The following is a 19,721-nucleotide window of genomic DNA, read 5'->3' as shown; positions in this document are numbered from 1 at the left end:
AAATCGATCGAATTGAAGAACATGCAATTTCATTTCACGTGAAATTGAAAAGTGATTTCAATTCACTTTTCACAGCTTTTAAAATAAACCAAAAACAAAATATGCCAAATACATAAGTCGGTAGTTAGGAACTGCTGAATTAGACAACCAAACAATCCTGTATAAAAAAATACATAATTTGTTAAACTAAAGAATAATTTACAAAATCTCATTAGTTTTCAATCTTTTAACAACTTTTTATTAATACAAATATTTGTACAAGCAAATGTTAGATGATGAACCTTTGTATATACCTATTTAAATAATTACAACTTAAGTTTCTTTGCTGAAAGAGAAGAAGTGTCGGGTTTCGTCTTCTTTTTATTATTCTTTTGCAAAGTCGTTGTTTCATTTAATTTGTTAAAGAATGCCTTCGAGGATTTCATTGTACCATTGTCTTGAGAAGTAGAAATCTAAAGAAGAAAAAAGTTGTTTAGAAAAATGTATAGGAAAGAAATTATCGTGTAGTGGTCTGTTTTTCTTACCTTTTCAACGTTTCTGCGTTTTGTTAATTGATTGGTCATTTGAGTTGTCTCGTCTTTCTTGCTAATCTTTATACCTAACTTCTGCTTTTGAATGTTCTTCTCCTCCAGAGCTTTATGTATGGCTTTTTGCTTGAGCTTTTTATGCCTCCTATCACGATTCTTATCGGTTTTGTTGCGTTCGTTGCTGCCGAGAATTTCGCCCTTGGCGCGTTTTCTAATTTCTTCTGGCGCAAGCAACTTAGCACTGCTAACAGCAACTGGTGCAACTTCTTCTATATTTACAGCTGGTGTGTTTGTCAAGATCTTCGGTTCTGGTGCTACCGGCTTCGGTGTGAAGTGGAAGTTAGACAGGGCATCTAGCTTAATGAAGAGTGAATTCATCATTTGTTTTATTTCTGTATGTGCTTTAGGTTCTTCTTCTTCTCTTGCTTCCGCAGCATTTGGATCAAGTTTTTCAATTTCGTTTTGGTATTGTTTCTCATAAATGTGAGCTAACGATTCTTTACTTTTTTCTTGGTCCAAAACCAATTGCTTTCGGTATTCCTGAGGTGTGTTCAAAGGTTTGATTTTGAGCTCAACATCATCCCAAACCTGGTCTTTGATCCTTTGACGAACTATATCCTCTAATCGTAGGGTAGTTTCTTCGGTGATAATGGGAGCAGGTCTGCTTGTCGCTTCGAATTCTAGAATTTCTTCCAGCAAAGAATTTTGAGGTCGATTTGTGGCATTAATTTCTCCCTTTAACTGCCAGGGTTTTTCTCCCAGAATTTCCTGTTCATAATCTCGAATGCGCTGGTTAAGGCGTTCTTGACGGTCTTCAAATGACGACTTTACCAGCTTTTCTTTGTTTGTTTCTGAGACACTATTATCAAATTCTTCATTTTCTGAAATATGACTTTCATTCGAATCGCTTTCTTCTGCTTCATTGTTGTGATCCTTTTCATCCAATTCTTCAGTTTCATCGTTGTTAGACTTTCCATCGATTTCATCGTCGTCTTCTTCAGAGTTATCACTGTTTTCATCATTGTCCTCAGATAGTTGTCTATCTGATGTATCTTGTTCATCAAAAAAGTCCTTGTAGCAAACATTTTCTTCATCTTCTTCACTTTCTAGGCCTTTATCGAACATATTTATGCTGAAATCGTCCTTCACTTTGTTGCTGTTATGTTTGTTTAGCTCCTTTTCATCCTCTTCCTTTAAAAACGCTTCCATTTCACTAAGCTTAAAGAATTTATCATCAACAATTGATGGTTTTCCATTTTTTCGAACTTTCTTTTCGGTTTTATTTTTACTCTGCCTAGGCTCCTCCTCCCCAAATTCGGACTCGTTAGATTTGTCCAAATCTGAGTCTCCGTCGGGATTGTCTTGTTCCTCTTCGCTGCCATAGTCCTCGGCTTCCTCGCCGTTGGACACATAGTTGATTTGGATTCTGTCTTCTTTAAGGGACAGAATCTTAGATGCATTTTCAAGAAATTGAGGGAAAACGACATTGTTTCTCAATTCTACAAGTTGCCAGATCTGTTCTGCGTCCAAATCATCCACTACAAGCTCTGGCAGGAAATCAGTGGCATTTTTGTTTGATGAATGTTTTGCAGTAGTAAAATCATAAGTGTGTTGGAGAAGTTTGCGGATTTTTTCAGATGTAAGATGTTGTGCTCTGAAATGGGAAACAATTGTTGTATTTACAAACGCACGTGTCAAATGGGGGAGGTTACAAAGTTATTTACCTTAAGAAATCTTCGGGGTTTTTAGTTACTGCTTTTAGATTTTTGGATAAAGTTTTAAACGATATGTTTTCTGGAGGAGTTGAACTAATAGCCGGCATGATTGATAAAAAGACTAGAACCTATATAACTTTAGTTTTATTAAAATAAAAATAACAAGAATCTGTAACAATCTTAAAATTCAACTTCTACTCTACACACGAAGATAAACAAATGTCAAACTCAAAACAGGGATGTTAAAAACAGATGTAGGAACACACCACAGAAAGAAGTCTGTTTGGTAACGTGAAAACTTCATCGAGATTTCTAAATTTGTTTTTTTTTTTTTAATGGGTTAACATTGGGTATCGTATTGAATCCCCAAAAAAAAAAGAATCACAAACAAATTTAATCAATTTTGATAATATCCCCAGAGACGTAAAACAATTGGACAAAATCCGCAACTAAATAATTTATTTAACTAAAATCCCCAGTATTCGTACCTAAACACAAAATCACTATGAAGGCATGCACTTCTCATTTTGACTTTAGTATTCATAGTATTTCTAGTACTTGCTAAGTGTTGACTAAAGTAGTATTCACATGAGCGCGACCAACGAACGACGAATGAATTACAAAATGTGAGTTTATATACGTTTGAAGACATATTTCCACACAAATTATTAACAAAACGAAAGCAATATAGTTTCTATTTGATTTATGATACATACTTTTACTTTACATTATAATATATTAATAAATTTAAGAAAACAAATTTATTCGTCGCGAAAAAAATTATAGTTGATACCAACTGTCAAACTTTATTCGCGTTCCACATAATCCACACTCGCAACGAATAAAATAATCGCGCGTACTTAACCTAAAAAATCATTCTTGTTTTGGTTTCGGTGGTGAATGGTGTTCGGCTGTGGCTTCATTCGCGACGAATTAAAAACTCTCATGTGAAAGAAACGTCAAAATCGACGAATATTCGTTCATTCGTTGGTCGTTGGTCGTGCTCATGTGAATAGTACTTAAGTGTTGTTTTCTAGTGCCGAGTATTCCTTTTATTTTGGAATACAAATTGAAATGGATGATTTTATTGTTTAAAAATCTTTGAATTGCATTTCATAATACACATGCTTGAACATAATTGTTTTGGGGATATTCACGGGAGGATTTTCGCACTGGGTATTCTCTCTTTGGAAATGTTGCTACTGGGGATTTCGTTTTTGGATTTGAGGATTTTCCTTTGGGAATTATATCTTTGGGGAAATTATCACCAACCCGTTATCATTTCCAAAGAACCTAAATGGCATGTTGATGGCAGCGAGAATATATAACCCCATTAGAAATAAATACCACTTTAGCTTTCAAAATATTAATACTTATTTGTTTCGGTTTTACTTTAATATACGTAATATAACAATAAAACAATTTTTGTATGACTTAACGGTGTTTTCTCGCCTTAATATTTTATGAAAAGTATTATTGAAAAGCGGTATCGAAAAGTTGCATATTTGACAAACCGTTTTTAAGCATTCGTATCTTCAAATTTAAGCCAATCAAATGCAGTCGTCAAAAGTATTTGAGAATATATCCTAATATTAAATTTATACACACACCGTTTAAAATGATTGATAGAAATGGCGATCTCAAGGCAACCTAGCCTGAGATCCAATTAGCGCTGTAGTGCGCCGTTTTGATATTAAAATTAATACCAACAAACATTTTTAAATATAATTTTTGTTCTTTTCTGCTTTTTTGTTTATACTATCCGCTTTTTTGATATATGAAGAAAAAATTTCAAATAAAATAACCAAATACAAGGCCAAGTTTTGTTTTCGCCCACTTGTAAATAAGTACATATGCGAAATAGAATTTTTGTTTGAGCTAACAACGACAATTTTGTCGTTCTTTATGAGCGTTTTCAAGAACTTGATAGTTTAAATCAACGCAACACCAAGTACCAGACGTGCAGAAGCTCATAAAAAGAACCGACGTTTAAATGGCTTTTGTTCTTTCCTTAAAAATTAAGACTCGTACAGAAAAAAAACATTAAGAAAGGTTCAAAACGACAACAGTAGCTTGCAGTTTTAAGGGAAACGTCGCTAAACATTTTAAGAGTTATTAAGAATTCGAGCTATCTTAAATGAATTCAAATTTGGAAAAAACCACTGGTTGTCCAACAATGTAATGTTATGTGATTAAAGTCTTTCAAAGTGCAAATAAGCCAGAAACAGAATAGTACGACGTGTTTGTTTCAGACAAAAAACTATTTTTATAATTTCGATTTCCCTAATGGAACTCCATTTTATTTTCACGATTTGATACATAGAAAGGGGTTTAAAACTTTATATAAGCCGTGAAGAATGTGTTGTGATGGGTAGAGTTGTTAGTCATTATAAAACAGTTTACATTTAGGCCGTTACATTCAAAAATACTGCAGCTTAATGTAAGGGAATATTTGAAAAAAAATAGTTATGAATATTATTGTATTTTTTGACCCCTTAACTATTCTTACCAACGTATTTACGCATCTATTCACTCGATGTGAAAAATTTAAGCCTAGACAGAGCAGTTCGTTTTTGGATTTGAGGATTTTCCTTTGGGAATTATATCTTTGGGGAAATTATCACCAACCCGTTATCATTTCCAAAGAACCTAAATGGCATGTTGATGGCAGCGAGAATATATAACCCCATTAGAAATAAATACCACTTTAGCTTTCAAAATATTAATACTTATTTGTTTCGGTTTTACTTTAATATACGTAATATAACAATAAAACAATTTTTGTATGACTTAACGGTGTTTTCTCGCCTTAATATTTTATGAAAAGTATTATTGAAAAGCGGTATCGAAAAGTTGCATATTTGACAAACCGTTTTTAAGCATTCGTATCTTCAAATTTAAGCCAATCAAATGCAGTCGTCAAAAGTATTTGAGAATATATCCTAATATTAAATTTATACACACACCGTTTAAAATGATTGATAGAAATGGCGATCTCAAGGCAACCTAGCCTGAGATCCAATTAGCGCTGTAGTGCGCCGTTTTGATATTAAAATTAATACCAACAAACATTTTTAAATATAATTTTTGTTCTTTTCTGCTTTTTTGTTTATACTATCCGCTTTTTTGATATATGAAGAAAAAAATTTCAAATAAAATAACCAAATACAAGGCCAAGTTTTGTTTTCGCCCACTTGTAAATAAGTACATATGCGAAATAGAATTTTTGTTTGAGCTAACAACGACAATTTTGTCGTTCTTTATGAGCGTTTTCAAGAACTTGATAGTTTAAATCAACGCAACACCAAGTACCAGACGTGCAGAAGCTCATAAAAAGAACCGACGTTTAAATGGCTTTTGTTCTTTCCTTAAAAATTAAGACTCGTACAGAAAAAAAACATTAAGAAAGGTTCAAAACGACAACAGTAGCTTGCAGTTTTAAGGGAAACGTCGCTAAACATTTTAAGAGTTATTAAGAATTCGAGCTATCTTAAATGAATTCAAATTTGGAAAAAACCACTGGTTGTCCAACAATGTAATGTTATGTGATTAAAGTCTTTCAAAGTGCAAATAAGCCAGAAACAGAATAGTACGACGTGTTTGTTTCAGACAAAAAACTATTTTTATAATTTCGATTTCCCTAATGGAACTCCATTTTATTTTCACGATTTGATACATAGAAAGGGGTTTAAAACTTTATATAAGCCGTGAAGAATGTGTTGTGATGGGTAGAGTTGTTAGTCATTATAAAACAGTTTACATTTAGGCCGTTACATTCAAAAATACTGCAGCTTAATGTAAGGGAATATTTGAAAAAAAAATAGTTATGAATATTATTGTATTTTTTGACCCCTTAACTATTCTTACCAACGTATTTACGCATCTATTCACTCGATGTGAAAAATTTAAGCCTAGACAGAGCAGTTAAATGTACACTTCCTTCAATGACTGCCATTGATTATCTAATCTAAACATTATTAAATATATTTTGGGAAGGTAAGCCGCCAGACAAAAAAACCTCAATTTCTACAATTAAGTTAGAGTGGAGCGAGATTTCGTTAACTATATTATTAGGTTATGCTTATGCAGGTCGTAGGACCCCCTACCAAACTTAAACAAAAGCTTTTTGATTCCAATCTAATAACAATTTTAATTTTTGACACAAAAAGAATTTAGTTTTTTCTAGCAGAAAGCTTCGGAAGTGGGCAAAAGAAAAACTAGTAGTTGATTTTAGATATTTTAATTCTTTTTTTGACATCTTCACTGAATAGTTAGCATAAACAGAAGGTAAAGTAACCATCAATATTTGGAAAAAATTTACAAAGTTTTTGCGTATTCAGTTGAAGCGAAGTATATTAATGGGAGCATTCTCTATCCTAGCGGCTACGTAATCAAGGTATTCTGATTGGCTAAATGCAACTACAAAATGAGTTGATATCTTGCCTCCGATGTAGTCTAAAATGTTCATTTCAAAAGTAAGTGTACACTAATTTTGATGTTTCACAATCAGCAGAATAAATTGTTCAGTATTTTAATACAAATATAAAATATAAAATAATATATTAAAATAATCCTGACAATTTTTTGAAATTTGTTAATCGTATGAAGAAAACAAGTGAGGATCCTAACTTAATGACTAATTCGACATCAACTAGTAATGAGTCAAGAATAATTGCGAAGATGTTTGCAAACTACTTCAAAGATACTTTAGTATATTATAAAACTATTAGTTTTCCTAACACATCTACCACTGTTTTTAATTTCTCCCACTTAAATTCTATCAATTTCGTTATAAGTAATAATAGTAATAGTACTGTCCTTAATAGTAACTTACAACTTGACGAATGTTTTAGTCCTGGTCCCAACGGTGTACCATAATCCATTTAAAAGAAATGTGCTGCGTATTTAGCACACCCGTTATGTGTTCTTTTAAACACGTCTTTAAGTAACTCGCTGTTTCCTTTTATCTGGAAGATCTCCTTCGTAATACCGGTATACAAAAAATGTCCTAAAAGCAAAATAATGAACTACCGACATATTGCTTAACTATCTATGATACCTAAACTATTTGAGTGAATCGTATGTAGCGTCCTTTCTTTTCACTGTAGTTCAATTATCCGTGATAAACGAGCATGGTTTTGTTAAAAAGCGTTCTACTGTTCTAATCTGTTTCACTTTACGTCTTTTGAAAAACGTGAATAAGTAGATTGTATTTATACTGATTTCAGCAAGACCTTTGACAAATTGTGTCATAAAACATTACTTTTAAGTAACTGGATCTCCTCAAATTTGCCCAAATATACGTTATAGTGTTAAATTTCGTAATGAGTATTCAAATTCATCTGGTGTCCTCCAGGGTTGTCACTTTGGTCGTATTCTATTTGTTTTATTTATAAATGACTTGGTTTCGAGCATGGAAAATTCGTCTGTCCTAATATATGCTGATGACATTAAAATTAAAAAAAAAATTAACTCTACATCTGACTGTATTTTCTTGCAAGAAAACTTAATATTATTCAGGGAATCTTGCAATAATAAACGTCTTGTTTTAAATGTTGACAAATGTAAAACCATGAGTTTGACACGCAAAAAAGTTCCAATCGTTTTCAGTTACATGTTTGATTGTTGTCCTTTAAGCAGGGTATATGTAAATTCTGACTTGGGTGTTGTCTTAGATCCTAAACTAACATTCAATGAACATATCAACTTCATAGTTAAAAAAGAAAATAAAGTTCTGGGTTTTAAAAAAAGAGTTTTGACCGCGATTTCCGTAATCCATATGTTTTAAAATTACTTTTTGTTTCATGTCCTGGAGTATGCCTTTACAGTATAGTCAGCTAACTACGCAGTACATGTCAGAAGACTCGAAGCCATTCGTTTTTGTCTACGATCCCTTCCTTGGTTTCACGATATTCATACATTACCGCCTTTTGTATTGTTGGAATAATAAAATGACAAATTTCATCACCATCACTACTTCGTAGTTTAAACTTTTGTTAAAGTCGTTCAAGTATTAGACTCCAGAAACCATATAATACTAATTTAAGCAGATCAAACTATGGTGTACATAGCCTTTAAATCAATTAATTGAAATCTAAAATAAATTTCACTCTTATAATGATAATATAAAAAGTATAAATTGCAAATTAATATTTTTCAGCAGTCTAGTTTAAGTTTTTAGATTTTAAGTATGTATTGAGAATTGTTAACTTTACTATTTAACGAAATATAAATAAATAAATTATATCTCGTATTTAATTTAATTTAATTTAAAAACAAACACATATTTAAAGTTCTTAAAACACTAATGTTTCATATTTTGTATATTTGCATTTTTCATTAATATGACAGTTACAAATTGGCTAAATTTGTAGTGAAATTTTGCTAGCTTTATGAAAACACCAAATATTTCTGTCTGTAGTTGGAAGTATTGTCATCTGAGTTTTAAATGAAATGACACCAAATGTCATCCAGCTATTTATGAAAATAAATCAGCTCTGAAATATATCTGAAATTAATAGTAATTAAACCAATAAAGTTGCACTACAACTTAAAGAAAACCGGGGCTAGTGTCTTATCACTTCGACCAATCATTCGTGTGAGGAAAATGAATTCAACGCCAGAGGCAGTACCTGTGAAATAAAAATTTAGATAGCAAAGGCAAGGGTTGAACTCAAGACCTCTTGCTTGAGAGTTTTGCGAAATTACAATGTATTTGTTGATGTTTTAAACGCATCATTTGACATTTACATTTTATATCACTAAATGAGCTAAATCTAAAAAGAATGTATTTAAGGTTCTTTGTATATTAAATCAATTTTATTATCATAGATGAGTTTTTTTTTCCAATTCACGTAGTAGCAATGAGGCTTTAGAAGTTTCATTTACAAAGTTTAAGTAAAAAAGCATTGCAAGAGCAAATATTACCATAGCCACAGCTCTTCAGATGAAGTAGAACCTTTTTTATCGTAACTTTTCTTTCCATTATAGTTAAAATCGTTGCACGTAGTAAGTCTACTATCGTCTACATCCTTGTTTATCGTTTTTATAAAAAGCCACTTCAAGGAAAGCGTATTTTTTTAAGTATTTAGGTTTTTGCTAAATTTTTTAATTTTTCTCAAGCGACTTACCCGTGTACCTCATTAAAGGTTATGTGTTTCAAATTGACCAACATTTTAAAGGAAATTTTTAGTAAGGCTTCACTTTCCTTTATTTAAAATTATTTAAAATTGAGAAAAGCAATAAATTAGGGTTTTCAAAATAGTAAAGGAAACCAAATTTGCTCAGAACAACCCTATCAATAAAAATGATATCCAAGACTAGACTAAAATCATTTGTATCGACCAAAATCTCATAAGCTACTCAAATATAAAGGTAATAAATAAAATCGGGCGTGATTCTTGCGAATGCGTTACAATAACAGAATATATAATAATTATTATTATCTTCTTAAATCTGATAAAAATATACACTAATGGGTTTCTATTGTTCCATTAAGAACTACAACACATATCCTTGCGTGCATATAAATACACTTGATTTTCCTTTCTAGTTACATTACTCTATTGCCATTCAAGGAAAGCATTTGCTAGAAAAAGGTTTCTTTTATTCAAGAGTTAACCAAAATATAAGTTTTTAAATGGAGAAGACCAAAATTAATTCGAGACCTAAAATGGTTCTAGAAAAAATGTCGCTATTACGCCGTAGTTTGATTTTTCAAACGAAAGAGTTCTTTCAAAATTCAACTTTACATGGCGTAAGATACATCGCCGAAAGTGGTAGACCATTAGGAGAGAAGTAAAGACATAAGTGCTAAGTGTTAATTTTCTAGTGAAATAAATCTTAAAAACTGCTTATTATAAATTCTGTTTATTTTAAGGTTCATGTGGTTTTGTTTTACAGCAGTTGGTGCGGTCACAGCTTTAATTATTATTATGAGCTTGTGGGAAAAATTTCAAACCAATCCCACTATTACTGGTACTGATACCCACATATATCAAAATAAGAAAAACATTTGAGAACTATATTTAATAATTTTTATTCTCTTAAAACTATAGGATTAGATACCGATTTTCAAAACCAAAAAGTCATATTTCCTTCAACGGTAGTTTGTCCCGAAAATGCGTTTGACCGTCAAAAAGCTTATGATGTAGCTTATCGCTCACTAGCGTAAGTTTTATTTTTAATAAAATTTAATAGAATGTTTTCGTTATAATTTTACCAAAAAACATTCAAATATCATTGATTTCACACTAATGATAAACAAAAGTGCGAATATTTTTGATCTTTTCTATTTCTTCGACTTAAAATATCAAAAATGTGCAAAATCATAAATCAATTTGTTTTAAATTGAAACTAAACAAAATTATTAAGTGATCATTTTAACAGATTTTAATAAAATTTGTGTAAACATGAAAGGTTTACTTATCTTAACTTTATTCTTTTCCATCAAGTGCATACGATCATGACCTCGCAGCCCAAATTGCACCGTTTTTGGAACTCCTTACATCTTTATCTTTTGAAAATATAAAAGATGCTTATGATATGAGTCAGGCGGTTCCTTTGTCTAACATTGATGAAAAGTCTCTCCGCACGTGGGTTTTTCAAGTAAGTTTTATGACCACATAATATGGGCTTAATTTTTATAATAACTGCTGATGCACTTTTTAAGGTTAACACTGGCTGCGAAGATACACTGGTCGAATGTAAATACAGAGACGAGAAGATCAAATGTTGTTCACATTTTGATCCTATTTACACAGAACATGGATTTTGCTATGCATTCAATAGTCGTTTTATTTCAACTGCAAATTCGGAGTAAGTTGTTATTATTTTTCTTAAAAAACAAATTCTGAATAATCTTAATTTAAATAAATGTTTTTTTTAGTCAACCCGCACCATCAGCGCATGATTTATATGAAACAGATAAGAAATGGGCTTTGCAGTTTGTACCAAATTCTTCTTCAAAAATTTACATTTTTTCCCAAGAAGAATATTTCGGAGAGGATATTAAGTCGCAATTGGAATGGAAAGAAAACCAATCAGTGGAAGTTCGAATTTTAAAAAGGAGTACATATACTACTGATGATGCTCGTCAACTGACTATTGGGTTTGTATTTCAAATATGTACATTCTTGTATGTATTTAAAAGCAAGACAGATATTTTGCTTGCAATATTTTAACTTTTAAATATGTCAGACTTAGAATAACTCAGCTGATCTCGATTACCTGTAGTAGTATTGGTTCAGCTTTAGGATTTTAATTCCATACAAAAGTGTGAGCTGTCAAAAAATAAGCCAAAAATTCATACTTACGATGCCGGTTTTTATTTTGCAAACTGGAATCTTTTCGATTCGAAATTCCTACTGCTAGATATTTTATCTTTGATCATGACGATGATATTTGTAAAATGTATGAGCATGATTTTAATTTTATCCAACTCGAAATCGAAAAAAATGGGGAGGTTCAAACAACATATGCAGTCAACTACATTCTTTTATCATATTTTGACTAATGCAGTTAATCATTTTTCAAGTGTCACAAATTAAATAAATCATACAATAATAAAGATTTACTGTTGACAACCTACCCAAACGAATTTAGGACAACGAACTTCGGATATGCACGTGGAATGTTAGGTCCCTTAAAAGACCACGTGCGGCCGAAGAATTAGCGGAGGCCCTAGACTACTATAAAGCAGACATCTTCGCCATCCAGGAAACACGATGGGATGGGTTGGGCAAAAAGAGGATAAAAACTGCGATATTTACTATGGTGACATACGAATCAAGGCTAAATTTGGCAACATTAGCCTGATATGTGCGCACGCCCCCACGACGAAAGACGACAACACCAAAGATACATACGTTCTTCGAGCTCTTAGACAAAATATATGAGCGGTGTCCTAGCCAAGCTAAAAGGGAAGACATCTTTGGTGGAATAATTGGGAAGAACAGCCTGCACGACAACACCTCCGACACTTCAGGCTCATAGAAACGTCGCGTTTTCCACACCTCAGAAACTTGGACTTCTCCAGATCAATCTACCGTCAACCAGATTGACGATACTGCGATCGACGCCAAACACGCTTCCAGCATCATGGATGTACGAACTTTTCGAGGAGCTAACAATGACTCGCACCACTACCTCGTTGTAGCCAAGGTAGCACTTCGGATTTCCAGACCCAAGGCAAAACAGGGAGGTGCTGGGAGAAGGTACAACGTCGACCGAGGTAAAAGTAACCTTTCTCGAAATTCTCTGCCGCCAATACAATGTATCGAAAACCAGTGGCAACATTGCCAAGATGCAATCAGAGAAGCCGCCTCTGATGTGCTGAGTTTCAAGCAGCCACCAAAAAGGAACCCCTGGTTTGATGAGGAATGTCGGCAGGCAAATGCAGCCAAACAACAGGCACGCAAAGCGGCGCTGCATAAAAGGACGAGAGCTCTCAGAAAGAAAAAGAGAGGGCATGAGAAGCGTGCGGTCGAAGATGTTGAGAGGTTCAAAAGCAGGAATGAAGTTCGATAGTTTTATGAACAGGTGAAACGAAATTCACAAGTACATAAACCTAGAACCGAAGGCTGCAAAGACGAAAGTGGAAACATCATAGTGGAAACGCAGTCAATGCTGAGGATATGGGAGGACCACTTCTGCAGAAAGTATAAAGGCGATGACGAACTGAATTCTACTGTCAGGCAGGATGATATATTCAACATAGACGACGAAAGCCAACAATCCCGTCTTCTCGACTTAGACGAAGTAAAGATTGCCATATCTAAGCTGAAGTCTAATAAAGCCGCCGTCTAAAGCCCATCGTCAACAACCTGATAGGTCATTATCAGTGTGGTTTTAGACCAGGAAAGTCCACAGTTGATCAAATATTCACATTACGGCAGATCCTGGAAAAAACCCAAGAACATGAAATCGACACCCACCATCTTTTCATCGATTTCAAGACCGCATATGACATACAGGGACGAGCTGTATAGAGCCATGTCTAGTTTTGGCATCCTCGTCAAACTCTTCCGTTTGTGCAGGATGACCATAGAGAATTCACGCTGCTTCATAAAGGTTTTAGACAAGGTGATGCGCTGTCATGTGATTTTTTTAACATTGTACTTGAAAAAATAGTGCAGAGCTAACACGTCAACATTAGAGGCACTATCTTTCAAAAGTCTGTCCAATTACTAGCATATGCTGATGACATTGACATAATCGAAAGAACTCAGCGTGATGTCAATGGGGCTTTTGTGAGTATTGAGGCAAAGAAGGCAAAAATAGGTTTAACGGTTAATGAGGTCAAAACATAATACATGCTGTCGTCAAGAAAGGACATACAACACCGACGTCTTGGTCAAAACGTCACCATTGACAGACGTAACTTTGAGGATGTCAAGGACTTCGTCTATCTAGGCTCCGCTGTAAACGCAGAAAACAACACAAGCGCTGATATCAAACGAAGAATAACTCTTCTTAACCGCTGTTTCTTTGGACTAAGAAAGCAATTGAGTGATAAAATCATCTCTCGAGGGACCATAATGTTGCTATATAAGACCCTTATCATCCCGTCCTACCATACTGTTCAGAAGATTGGACTATGACAAAAGCGGATGAAAGCACCTTGGGTCAATTCGAGAGAAAAGTTCTTCGTGTGATCTACGGTCCCGTATGCATCGAACGGGAGTGGAGGAGAAGATGGAACGACGAGCTGTACGGGCTGTACAGTGACGTAGACTTAGCCAGAAGGGTAAAAGTCTAACGACTAAGATGGCTGGGTCACGTAGAGCACATGGAAACCAATGCTCCGGCCCGGAAAGCCTTCGAATCCACACCCACAGGACAGCACAGTAGAGGAAGACCACTTATCAGGTGGCACGCATAAGTGAAGTGACACCACCCAACTTGGAGCGCAAAACTGGAGACATCTAGCTAGGGACTGGCATGATGGTTAGTGCGTTCCGATTTGGCTTAAAACTGTAGGTCCCCTCCATCCCTGACAACAGTACTGGCACACAAGAATGGTTGAGAGTTGTAAGTCACAAGGCCCTAGTTCTCAATGGACTGTTGCGCCACCCAATTTATTTATTTATTTATAATTGGAAAGAAATTTTTTAGCAGCTGGCCAATCAGCTAATTGCATTTCTTTCAATTCTCTTATGTCGCCTGAACCTGCTGAATATTTGTTGAAAAATACAATTGAGAACTGTTGACTTTGACGTTCAATTTTGTTACTTTCAAAAACGGAACTGCCATTTTTCCCAAGTGAACACTTTGAGAAAAACTTAAAACCTTAAGTTTTGACAAGTTTTATATTCATGTTTCAAGGTTTCTTGCTTTTATTTGTACATGTACAAAGTAAATAAATATCAGTTTAATTGAATTAAAAATATTTTCTTTTTCTTTTTAGTCAAAGAAAATGTATCTTTTCGGATGAAGTTAAACTTTCATTTTTCCATGAAGAGTACACATTTACCGCTTGCATGAAAGATTGTCGAATGAAGAAGTCTATTAAACTTTGCAAATGTATCCCTTCATTTTATAGACCTGTGCGTAAGTATATGCTCTAGATTAATTTTGTATTATGCAATTTTTACCATGCAAATGAATAACATTGTTCTCAAATTTCATGAGAATGGTGAAGAAGGACATACATTTTGTTTTACTTAATACTTTTTTAATTTTCTTAAACAACAAAGACTTTGATAAGACTTAACTGAAGTTATACATTTATTTTCTAAAACAACAAAGACTTTGATTAAACTTAACTAAAGGTTATATGTTTGAATGGCAAAGTCTTCCAGTAAACACTATTATAATTATAACAATAAATTTATAACATAAAACAATGTTTGCTATTTAATTAAATAAACAATTTCTAGCTTACGTTCCCACTTGCAAAGTCAGTCAATTCCCTTGTCTACAAAGGTTTGCTGCAAATATAACAAACATCAAAGATTGCCTCCATTGTGAACTTGGATGCTCCCAAACAGTCTACAACATTGAAAAACTTAATAAGAAGTACGAACACTTATTTGTTATTAACATGAATCTAATAAATAAAATTTAACATAGCTATGGCAATCCAGAAGACCAGACAGTAATTGTAGAGTTCTTGACTTGGCCGATAATTTGCTTCAAACGAGAAGTACTCTTTGGATGGGTGGACTTGCTGGTATCTTTTGGAGGAATTGCCAGTCTTTTCTTGGGGTTCTCTCTTCTATCAGGGGTTGAAATATTGTATTACTTCACAATGAGAGCATGCTGCATGGTTTATAGAAACAAAGTATTTATTATATTATTAAATTTGCTTTTCACTCCTATGTATTTACAATTAAAAAATGTATTTATTACAGGAAGAGTTATATAAAATTGAAGAAGATATAAAGAAAAAACCTCCACCAATGATTCAAATGTCGTTGATACCGAAAGCGAGAAAAAGCATTCGAAACCAGAGTGCAGTTCTTCAACTTGACAAAATGAAAAAGCAGGCTGAAGATTCTAATTTAGCTGTAGTATCAAATCCTTTGAGTCGACGCCGACCAGATAAAGTAAATTGGACATCAAGGAACGTACATAACGGTCCCGGGTACATATAATTCTGTGGGACGGATTGTGTTACTATGAATGTTGAATGAATTTGGTGTGAAGAAACTTTTAAATGAATGGTTTATTTGTATGTCTACTAGCTAAAGGTGCGAAAGTGTTTGGAAGCGTTAGGTAAGGTTTACGATATGATTATAAATTATATGAACATTTATTGTACACAACAGAAAGGGGTTTATAAATAAAAATTAAGTTTTTGGTAAAATTTGGTTTTATGACATGGTTTCAAAACAAGTGAGTGGGTTTTTTGAACCTATTAATTAATTTAGGTTCGTTAACCAGGACTGTCAGATTGAAAAATTTGAATGGAGTACGGATATATTTCCTTATTTTTTGATACCAATTGGACTATGATAATACAATCACAATTAATAAATCTATTATTTTCTAATTCGTATTGTTCTTCTTTTCTAAAATCTTATAACTACTTAATATCTGCGTAAAATTGACAAATCTGCTTAGCTTATCTCGGTAGAAGCGAATTGAAAAATTGGTATGAGAGATAAATATATATCTCAAAATTGATGCAGAAAGTGGAATGATAACCACAGGAAAATTATTTCTGACTTTGATTTTATATTGTTCAACTAAAGAGAAAACAGTTTTCTTTTATTATTGAAATATGATAATTGAGGCTTATTTTTTTGAATCCTTCAATTGTGGACAGAAAAGTTTTTAAATTTTAAATCGATTCCTAGATGCTCAGTTAAATTTTTTGAAATATCAAATATTGCATAAAAACATAATATTATTGTCTGCCTATGGATAATATTGAATTGGTGAGTAATATATATGTATTTAAGAAAATCAAAACCCTTGTTTACTATACAATAAAAAAATATTTTAACAATAATAAATAATAAAACATTTAAAACCGAAGAAAATGAGAGAAAATTAATCTTAGAATGTGTTTAAAATCTATCATCTTTTAGGATATAAAGACCAAAGGACTGTAGCAATTTTGCAAACTAATGGGCCAAATACATAAACGATAGTAAATGCGTTTACTGGTAAATTTGCATAGTACAAAGTCATATGGCTAAAAACAAAGTAAATAAAAAATTGATCTAATAATTTTCACAACGCTCGACTTTTGTTTATAACTTTTTTATTTATGCAGATATTTCAACGATTTTAAAATAATAAAATAGTTTAATTAAAAAATTATGAATATCAAAATTCATATATGTACTTACTTTCATTTATTAAAAAATGAAAAAAGAGCACTTAATCAATTTGTTGACTCTGTGAAATTTAGGTTGCTTAATATTTTGTATGGCTTCCTTTTGCTTTGGGTTGCCAAGCAGTTTGAGTTCTTTGCCATAATGCTTGTAAATCGCACGTTTGCCATAATGCTTGTAAGTCGCACGTTTAACCTCAACCCATAGATATTCGATCGGGTTGAGGTCAGGAGATTGTGGTGGCCAATCAAGTGTCTCAAACTGATTGCTTTCCAGTCACGCTTTAGTAATTCTGGATGTGTGTTTCGGATCATTACCTTGCTAGAAGATGATGCCCGGCACACTTTTGTTCCATTTTTCAGGCTTCTTGGGAGTCCTTCTCCCAAAATGGTGATATATTGTTCCGCATTCCCCGACCCCTTCTGTGCACATGCACCCCCATATCATAACTTTTCCTCCTCCAACTTTGAGTGTTTGTTTCACGATCCAATAGCTTATTCGTTCACCAGGTTTCCTCTAAATCCATTGACGGCCATCAGATCCAAAACGGTTTATTTTTGTTTCCTCCGACCATATTACCCTTGCCCAATCAACAACACTATAATTTTTTTATTTTTTCGCAAAGTCCAACCTCAATTTCTTATGACGGTCTGCCAACAGTGGCTTCTTTATTTTAGCTCGTCCATGAAAACCGCTCTTGCGCAAAACTTTTCTCACAGCTTCAGTTGTTCCTTTAATCCCATCATTAAGGTTAAGTCCTTTATTGATCTGAACCTCATTACCATGTACGCCATACTTTATTTGCCTCACAATACGCCTTTGAAAGGTGGAATTCAAAATTGGTTTTCTTCTAAATTATTAAATTTTAATTAAAAACAATAATAAAATTTCGATTTTCACTACACTTGAGTCACATTTATAGTCAACCACAATAAGGTCAACAAATTAATCACATGCATTCCCTCAAAACTTTTCACTATACTCAGGAAATAACGGTGCATTTTAACTTTCCTTTTTACACTTATTCCTAATGACTCAATTTGTTTTGAGTACAAATTAAGTTGCTCTAACAGCTAAAACTATAAAGTTACAACAAAAAGATGTATTTTATATCGATCACTAGTACTTACTATAAGAAACAGTATTTACTAACTTCGGATGATTTTTTCCAGTAAATACTTAAAATGGTTTACTTCAAATTTTTCGAGGAAATATAAACTAACCTTGATATTTTATAGTAAAAAAAATGGCAGCATTTTTACATTTAGTTTAGAAAAAGTTTACAAAGAGCAAACATGGCCGGAAGTAAGTAAGTAATTTCAAAACGCTCTACCGTTTTGATAAAGAAAACGTTGACTTGAGATTAAGCAACGATTATATCGGTAAGCAATTTAATTTTAAAAATTATTGCAACCAATATTTATCAGTAGTGACTATATAAAACATTTAACAGGTAATTAACATTTCAAGTTAGCATTGACGAAGACGCAGGATTTCATCAGAGTACTGTGCTAAAAGAAACAGCTTTTGCGATAGCAAATTCTAGGTGGCACAACTTACCAACATGCGCAGCCACAAAACTCATATGGCCTTTACTGGACCTAAAGCGCTCTAAAGACTTGTTATCTCAAAGCAGACTTCATATTAGCTCCCTAATAGGTGTCCTTACAGGACACTGTCTTATAGGCAGACACGCAATACGACTAGGCGTAGCCTCAAATGACTTCTGTAGGAGCTGCATGGACGAAGAAGAAGAGGAAACAATCTCTCATCTCTTATGCACCTGCCCTGCTCTTTCACTCAAACGCAAACTTCATCTGGGGGACTACTCTTTTGATAATCCCAGCGAACTAGCTAAAAAGGATATTAAATATCTTCTTCGCTTTATAAAAAGTTCAAAATGGTTCTACTAGTTAGAAGTAATTCTCTAGATTCATGTGGTATCACAATGGGCCTTTCTCTTGGCCTAAGTGTGTGGATTATAAATCCACAGCCACGTTAACCTAACCTAACCTGTGTGTAGAACTATGTAGCAAAAATTATTTTCCAAAAATCTTTAATCTGGATAAAGTTCACTTTTAGTTATGAGGAACTTTTTGCTGCTAAATATGACTGGTTTTTAAAATACAGCACCCATGTAGAAAAAGAGAAACAACATTTACATTCTTAGGAATATATCAATTACTATATAATTTATTATTGGAATTATTATTGAATGGCTTTAACTCTTACAAAGTCAAAACTAAATTTGTTATAAAAAAGGAACGGAACAGTAAATTACATCTTACCAATTTACTTTAAAATATAGAGAATAAGAATAAATCGTTAGTATTACTATTCCAAAGTACGTAAACACATGCACTGGTGATTCTGAATGAATTTGTAGTTTTTACTTGGATAAATCCAGTATTTACTGGTAAGTAGTACGTACTTCAGTTTTATGCATATCACCCAATGTTGTGAGTTTGGCAATCCCTTAATGCAATCATGTCAACTTTGATCAGGGAAATACTGAATGAATCAATCTTCATACAAAATTTTAACAAGTTGTAGTTTAATAAAGTTTAAAGTGTAAAATTTATTTGTTTTTTATTCAAAAGAAATTAAAGAAGTTAACCGCGATCAACCTAATAATAGATGAGCTCATATAAGGAGTACCTATCGAGCTCTCTATTAGTATCTAAAGGCATTGTCAA

The 19,721-nt window shown here is 33.1% G+C and overlaps 2 protein-coding genes across 2 annotated transcripts; one reads left to right on the top strand and one right to left on the bottom strand.

The window, feature by feature from the left end:
- Positions 1-211: 211 nt before the first annotated feature.
- On the bottom strand, positions 212-2,463 carry LOC129952232 (U3 small nucleolar ribonucleoprotein protein MPP10). The gene is made up of 3 exons (XM_056064723.1): positions 2,252-2,463; positions 525-2,181; positions 212-452 (listed from the first exon to the last, which is right to left on the bottom strand). The coding sequence occupies exons 1-3, from the start codon at positions 2,347-2,349 to the stop codon at positions 306-308; spliced, it is 1,902 nt and encodes a 633-aa protein (XP_055920698.1). The 5' UTR covers positions 2,350-2,463; the 3' UTR covers positions 212-305.
- Positions 2,464-9,818: 7,355 nt separating this feature from the next.
- Positions 9,819-16,013, top strand: LOC129951052 (sodium channel protein Nach). The gene is made up of 10 exons (XM_056063052.1): positions 9,819-10,039; positions 10,122-10,219; positions 10,300-10,411; positions 10,696-10,849; positions 10,914-11,059; positions 11,130-11,351; positions 14,649-14,791; positions 15,121-15,259; positions 15,314-15,524; positions 15,595-16,013. Exons 1-10 carry the CDS (start codon positions 9,882-9,884, stop codon positions 15,835-15,837), a joined length of 1,626 nt encoding a protein of 541 aa, XP_055919027.1. The 5' UTR covers positions 9,819-9,881; the 3' UTR covers positions 15,838-16,013.
- The last annotated feature ends 3,708 nt before the right edge of the window (positions 16,014-19,721 follow it).

This window comes from Eupeodes corollae, chromosome 3 (genome assembly GCF_945859685.1).
Source record: "Eupeodes corollae chromosome 3, idEupCoro1.1, whole genome shotgun sequence".
In the NCBI taxonomy this organism is placed as follows: Eukaryota; Metazoa; Arthropoda; class Insecta; order Diptera; family Syrphidae; genus Eupeodes; species Eupeodes corollae.
Note: the sequence above shows the minus strand (reverse complement) of the source record. Positions and strands in the feature narration are given on the sequence as shown.

Coding starts and splice junctions, on each gene's coding strand:
- LOC129951052 (XM_056063052.1), top strand. CDS start 9,882: ATGGAGAAGACCAAAATTAATTCGAGACCTAAAATGGTTCTAGAAAAA. Junction 11,060..11,129: donor ATTTCAACTGCAAATTCGGA/GTAAGTTGTTAT, acceptor TGTTTTTTTTAG/TCAACCCGCACCATCAGCGC. Junction 14,792..15,120: donor TTCATTTTATAGACCTGTGC/GTAAGTATATGC, acceptor AACAATTTCTAG/CTTACGTTCCCACTTGCAAA.
- LOC129952232 (XM_056064723.1), bottom strand. CDS start 2,349: ATGCCGGCTATTAGTTCAACTCCTCCAGAAAACATATCGTTTAAAACT. Junction 2,182..2,251: donor AACCCCGAAGATTTCTTAAG/GTAAATAACTTT, acceptor TTCCCATTTCAG/AGCACAACATCTTACATCTG. Junction 453..524: donor AACGCAGAAACGTTGAAAAG/GTAAGAAAAACA, acceptor TTTCTTCTTTAG/ATTTCTACTTCTCAAGACAA.